Here is a 7,045-nt window from a genome sequence, read left to right as displayed (position 1 = left end):
CTCTCCCAGTTTTTAAATGTTGTCAGTGGAATAGAATTTTATTAAAAAAAAAAAGTGGGTCAAACACAAGTCTCATATGGCCTATCAGTCACTAGTTTGGAATCTGTTTTAAGTCTTGTAGGGTTTATATAATGGGCTTTGTGGAGAATAATAGATTTTGAGTTGGGCCTTGATGGACCGTTGGATGTTGAATGAGAGAATGGAAAAAGATATCCCGTTTGGAAAATAAACAGCTCCGTGGTAGTATGTGTTAGTCTGTTTGTGGCACAGTAAGGAAACAGGCATAATTATATGCTTTTGGAGAGAATAGAAGGTTAGATATAATAGAAGGAGGCATATGGAAGATAGAAGTTTGGATTTATTATGATTAATAAAAAACCTCTTGGATTCTTGATCCTGGAAACTTCACATTATGAATATGCGTTAACAGTTGATTATCCTTTTTTAGGGTAAAATGGAGGGTAAAACACTGGAAGGAGGCTGACCGGTTAAGGCCTTAACTTCCATCCATATATGAAATAAAATTCAGATTTATAAATATTATATGTAGGCAGACATCTGGCATTTTTGTTTACTTGTGTAATTTCAGTTAATTGATCAATTATAATGGACAATCAGGGATCTCCTACTAAGTTTAGTGCAGTACATTCGGGCTTATAAAAGAAGTATCCTTAAAGCGTTGGAAAGTCAAGTGACTTGTGAAACTAGTAGAGAATGCAGTACTTTTTATTTTTTTATTTTTTGAGATGGTGTCTTGCTCTGTTGCCCAGGCTGGAGTGCAGTGGCACGATTATGGCTCACTGCAACCTCCATCTCCCAGGTTCAAGGGATTCTCCTGCCTCAACTTCCTGAGTAGCTGGAATTACAGGCATGTCCCACCATGCCTGGTTAATTTTTGTATATTTTTTAAGTGGAGACGGGGTATTACTATGTTGGCCAGACTGATCTTGAACTCTCGACCTCAAATGATCCGCCAGGCTCAGCCTCCCAAAATGCTGGGATTACGGGCATGAGCCACCGCACCCGGCCCCAGCATCAGTTAATTTTTTTTTTCAATGACCTTAACTAATTATGTTCTAAAATTTACGTTTAGTTGTCTGGAATTTCAAATTTTTTTTTTTTTTTTTTTTTTTTTTGTGTGTGTGTGACGGAGTCTCACTCTGTCACCCAGGCTGGAGTGCAGTGGCGCGATCTTGGCTCACTGCAAGCTCCCCCTCCCGGGTTCATGCCATTCTCCTGCCTCAGCCTTCCGAGTAGCTGGGACTACAGGCGCCCACCACCGCCCCCGGCTAATTTTGTTTTTGTATTTTTAGTAGAGATGGGGTTTCACCGTGTTAGCCAGTATGGTCTCGATCTCCTGACTTCGTGATCCGCCCCCCTCGGCCTCCCAAAGTGCTGGGATTACAAGCGTGAGCCACCGTGCCCAGCCTGGAATTTCAAATATTTTCTAATAGAAACATTAGAATATTAATTCACTCTGAATACTGAGCACAGTGTGCAAATTGTTCTAGGAGCTTAATATTCATCAGTGAACAAATAGACATTCCTGCTTTTTATTATTATTAGCATTAATAATCTAAGATACTATATAGTGTACTTTTAATACAGATTAAACCCTCACTACTAGAAATACTACTAGTAGAAATACTACTAGTGAGGGACTAATGTGTATTAAAAGTACATTATATGGTATCTTAGATTATTAGTGCTAATTAAAGATAGCACGATTGGGGGATCTGTTATAAGTGACATTAAGAAGGTGACATTGAAGGGCAGGAAAGTTAATTCCACAGATACCTGGATGAAGGGTGGCCTGCCCCTCCACACCTGTGGGTGTTTCTCGTCAGGTGGGACGAGAGACTGAGAAAAGAAATAAGACACAGAGACAAAGTATAGAGAAAGAACAGTGGGCCCAGGAGACCAATACTTAGCATATGGAGGACCTGCACCGGCACCAGTCTGTGAGTTCCCTCAGTATTTATTGTTTACTATTTGCACTGTCTCAGCAAGGGGAATGCGGCAGGAGAACAGGGTGATAGTGGGGAGAAGGTCAGCAAGAAAACGTGAGCAAAGGAATCTGTGTCACAAATAAGTTCAAGGGAAGGTACTATGCCTGGATGTGCACATAGGCCAGATTTATGCTTCTCTCCACCCAAGCATCTCAGTGTAGTAAAGAATAACAGAGCAGCATTGCCACCAGCATATCTCGCCTCCAGCCACAGGGTGGTTTTCTCCTATCTCAGAATAGAACGAATGTACAATCGGGTTTTATACCAAGACATTCCGTTTCCAGGGGCATGCAGGAGGCAGAGGCCTTCCTCTTATCTCAACCGCAAGAGGCCTTCCTCTTTTACTGATCCTCCTCAGCACAGACCCTTCAAGGGTGTCGGGCTGGGGGACGGTCAGGTCTTTCTCGTCCCACGAGGCCATATCTCAGGCTGTCTCAGTGGGGAGAAACCTTGGACAATACCCGGCTTTCCTGGGTAGAGGTCCCTGCACCTTTCTGCAGGGCATTGTGCCCCTGGTTAATCGAGAATGGAGAATGGCGATGACTTTTACCAAGCAAACTGACTGTAAACATGTTGTTAACAAGGCACATCCTGCACAGCCCTAGATCCCTTAAACCTTGATACCATACAACACATGTTTCTGTGAGCACAGGGTTGGGGCTAAAGTTACAGATTAACAGCATCTCAAGGCAAAACAATTGTTCAGGGTACAGATCTTTTTTTGTTTGTTTGTTTTTGTTTTTGAGATGGAGTCTCGCTCTGTCACCCAGCCTGGAGTGCAGTGGTGCAATCTCGGCTCGCTGCAACCTTCGCCTCTCGGGTTCAAGCGATTCTCTTGCCTCAGCCTCCTGAGTAGCTGGTACTACAGGCACGTGCCACCACACCCGGCTAATTTTTTGTATTTTTAGTAGAGACGGGGGTTTCACCATGTCAGCCAGGATGGTCTCCATCTCCTGACCTTGTGATCCGCGCGCCTCGGCCTCCCAAAGTGCTGGGATTACAGGCGTGAGCCACCGTGCCCAGCCATGGTACAGATCAAAATGGAGTTTCTTATGTCTTCCTTTTCTACATAGACACAGTAACAGTCCTATCTCTCTTTCTTTTCTCCACATCTGGAGAAGAATATTCTGTGCAGGGAATTGCCAGTGCAAAGACCTATGTTCATCTAAAGTTTGAGGTCAATGTGACTTTGCTGTTCAGTAACTCTAGTTGGCTATCAATAGTTGTTGAAAGAATATAAAAAGCGAAGGAATGAGTTTTGGTGGGGAGGGGAAGCTATTTATCCTGAGTGTATTTAATAATGGAAACTGACTAGATTGGAATGCAGAGTTACTATAGCCTAAGTTGCTACTATAACCAGTTTGGTTAAAATGAAAAAACAGATCCATTATCTTGACTTTGGATTCAGAGTGTTAATGGTTTGACAGAAGGATATTGTCTATGACTTTGTTTTCTCAATTTCCATGACACTTTCGCTTAGAGTGCAAGTCCTCCATACCCTCTCAGCCCTCAGTTGAAGTTAACATAACAGTGGTTGGATAGCCCAGTGGAGTGCTCTAAGAAAGGCTTCTTTTCTTTCTGGAATTAAATATCCCATGATGGTATATTAAACATACCATCTTCATTGAATATGGCATAAGAGAAAGAGATTTTTATAATCCATAACCAGTTATTAGCGCACTTCTGAATGAAGCTTGTATTCTCCACACTGAGTTCTAATTCTGTTCTTTGCCTAATTGTGATGTAGAGGGTCCTTCTATTTTTCTGTTGATTCTTCAGTTTGAATATCTTGTTGGCTTAGATAACTTTTCTGGAGTACCATCGAAACTGCACTGGTATGAGGAGATGTAGTGATGATGTGGCAGGTAACATGATCACTCACTGGGAGTCTGAACACCTTTGTATCAATGTAACTGATTGGTCAATTTCCTAAGCCTGGATAATATCATAAACAACATATGCCGCTAATCAGGAAGCTTGCTGTACTTATCAGCTATTTTTAAATCCTTTAAAAATTACAAGGTTCTAGCATGGGGGCAACATAGTAAGACCATGACTTGATAAAAAATAAAATTAGCCAGGTGTGGTGGTATGCCTGTGGTTCCAGCTACTAGGGAGGTTGAGTCGGGAGGATCACTTGAGCCCAGGAGGTCAAGGCTACAGTGAGGTGTGTTTGCCCCACTGCATTCCCGCCTGGGCAACAGAGTGAGACCTTGTCTAAGGAAAAGAAAGAAAAAGAAAATTGCAAGTTTCCATTTGAATATAAGGTGATATTAGTGTATTCTGTCTTCTAATTACCATAGGAGATGGTAATTTTCATCATACTAAACTATGGAGGTATTTTGAAGCCATTGTTTACAATAACAGCTAAAAACAACCTTAAACATCTAGTACAATCTCAGAGATAAGGATAAGAGAGATGACCTGCCCAGCTCTCAACTGGCAAAATTCTAGACTAGACTTCTAGGACTAGAATTGTTATTATAATTTTGTTCTTATGAAACTTGGGTGGCCTCTGGTGGCCAAAATGATATCTTTTATTTTCAAGAGTGTGTTTGAAGCGAGTTTGGCTTGAGAGTTCTGTTTATACAATTAATGAAGATTTAATTATTTCTCTACATTGGTTGGTTTATACAGACACAAATCTTTACGTCTGTATTTCCCCCCCTTACAGGAAATTGTTGAAAACGTTAAATTTGATTCCTAAAAGGACTCAAGTAAGTATAGTACAGTAGTATTTAATATAGTAGTTATTGTTACATTTTTTGTGGGACACCGGTAAATTTTAATATTTCAGTATTAAACTACATACTATTTCTTTAGAACTCTTATTGTTTATTTTTCTCATTTATTACAAAACCTTATTTTTATTTACATTCTCCTTTAGTATATTAATTTACATTCGTCATTTTTATCATCACTTCACATGTTATGCTTATTGAATGATTTTCAGGAACTTTAAAAACAGTTACATACTTTTGTAATACATAATAGTATATATACATTATGCAGTAAAATATTCATCCTCTGCCCAGCTACCTAGTTCTCCCCAGAGGCAATTGCTGTTGCATTCTCTTGTTACTCCCAGGAGTAGTCTGTACATAGGCATATATACTCATACCTGGTCTTTTTACTGTGCTTTTCTTTGCTTAGCAGTGTATCTTGGCAGTCTTTTCATATTGTTACTGGGGTTACTTTTCTTTGAAATGGTTTGCAAAAATACTCCTTTTGTATAAATATAATTGATCAATTTACAAAAGGAATACAAAATATTCCTTTTGTATAAATGTAACTGATTGGTTCAGCAATTTAATTTGTGCTATTTTGATGGATATTTTAAGTTCCTTTCAATCTTTGCTATGCAAGTGTACAAGTATACCTAGAAGTAGAATTGCCAGGTCAAAGCATATGTGTTTTTAAAATTTTAATAAATATTGCCAAATTCTTCCCAATCTGTGCCAATTATACTTCCTTTTTTTTATTTTTTATTTTTTATTTTTATTTTTATTTTTTTTGAGATGGAGTCTCACTCTGTTGCCCAGGCTGGAGTGCAGTGGCACAATCTTAGCTCACTGCAAGCTCCGCCTCCCGGGTTCATGCCATTCTCCTGCCTCAGCCTCCCGGGTAGCTGGGACTACAGGCGCCCGCCACCACGCCCAGCTAATTTTTTGTATTTTTAGTAGAGACAGGGTTTCACTGTGTTAGCCAGGATGGTCTCGATCTCCTGACCTCGTGATCCGCCCACCTCGGCCTCCCAAAATGCTGGGATTACAGGCGTGAGCCGCTGCGCCCGGCCAACCTCCTTTACTAACCTATGTAAGTGTTGCTTTCCTTAATCTCATCACTGCAGTTGGATTTTTGCAGAGCTTTTGGATGAAAATAAGTATGCCATTATAGTTTTGGTTTTCATCTTCTTTATTTTGAAGGAGGTTGAACATCTTTTCAAAAGATTTTTAAGAGCCATTTGTATTTTTTTGTGAACTGTTTGCTTATATGTCTGTTTTTCTTCTGGGTATAGCTATTGACATTTTTCCCCTTTGATTTGACTTTACTTCATTGCTGTTACTATTTCTCTGTACTGTATCTTAAAAAGGATAAAATCTAACTCTTTAGACTGAAACCTTTAATGGATTCAGTAAAGGTGGGGGAAGAGGAGTAATGTTGACAATTTACTTCCCTTTCAAGCTTCCATAGTTCTTGCACCTAAAAGACTGATTGCTTGGAATCATACATTATTAAATGAGGTCTTATTGTAGACAGAGAATTCAGTTTTATTCATGCATAATGTTAAAAGCTAATTTTTTTCTCTTGAATGTGTGTCTTGAGAAAAAGTTAATTTTTAATTTAAAGTAAGATTTCCTAGGCATCTTTGGCTAGTTAATTCATTATATTGGGTCTGTTTGTATTAGAAAATATTATAGATACGTTTTTGCAGAGAAAATTGGTTGCTTTGCTATAATAACATCAAAAAAAAAAAGTTGCACCCTTCTTCCAGCCTTTAATTTTTCCTTAACTTAAACTAACTGAACCATTAGAATTCTATAGCTGTTCTGTACTGTCAAAATGGAATAGCTATCTGTTTGCCCCTCCCTTAGTATTACATTATAAGGAGCCACCAAAAATCTTTTGACATTAAGTCTTTTTTGAAATGTGTTTCTTCTTCACATATCTGTGCCCTACTTTCTGTGTACTGAAAGGCACTAACTTACTACCTGGACCATTTTCGTTTTTTGCTCATGGTGGTTCTTCTGTACATCAGGATGGTTCACAGTTCTTGGCTTAGAACCTGCTTCATGATTGCTTTTGCTTCACTTTCTCCTGGTTCTTCTCTGTTAACCATTTGTCATCCACTCCAGAAGTTGTGAAGCTACTGCCTGCAAGCACTAGCCTGTTTTTGTAAATCCAGTTTACACACTTATACATTTATGTGTATTGTCTATGGCTGGAGATGTGAGTAGTTGTAAAAGAGATCTGTGACCTACAAGGCCGAAAATATTTGTCTGATCTTTTGAAGAAAAATTTGCCAACTTCTGATT

The 7,045-nt window shown here is 39.3% G+C and overlaps 1 protein-coding gene across 36 annotated transcripts in view; it reads left to right on the top strand.

Annotated features, from left to right (window-relative positions):
• Positions 1 to 7,045, top strand: part of PPHLN1 (periphilin 1) — a 120,841-nt gene that overhangs the window by 1,944 nt on the left and 111,852 nt on the right. For 20 of the 36 annotated variants that reach the window (XR_010148043.1, XR_010148044.1, XM_063785758.1 and 17 more), the window contains exon 2: positions 4,684 to 4,726. The exons of the other annotated variants lie outside the window; for them this stretch is intronic. Coding sequence is in view for 18 of the 20 variants with exons in the window: in XM_063785758.1 (XP_063641828.1) it covers position 4,726 (1 nt within the window). In the remaining 2 variants the exon portion in view is untranslated. The remainder of the gene's footprint in view (positions 1 to 4,683; positions 4,727 to 7,045) is intronic. 36 annotated transcript variants of the gene reach the window in all.

This window comes from Pan troglodytes, chromosome 10, assembly GCF_028858775.2.
Source record: "Pan troglodytes isolate AG18354 chromosome 10, NHGRI_mPanTro3-v2.0_pri, whole genome shotgun sequence".
NCBI lineage: Eukaryota > Metazoa > Chordata > Mammalia > Primates > Hominidae > Pan > Pan troglodytes.
The sequence above is the reverse complement of the archived record's forward strand: the minus strand, read 5'-3'. Positions and strand labels throughout refer to the sequence as shown.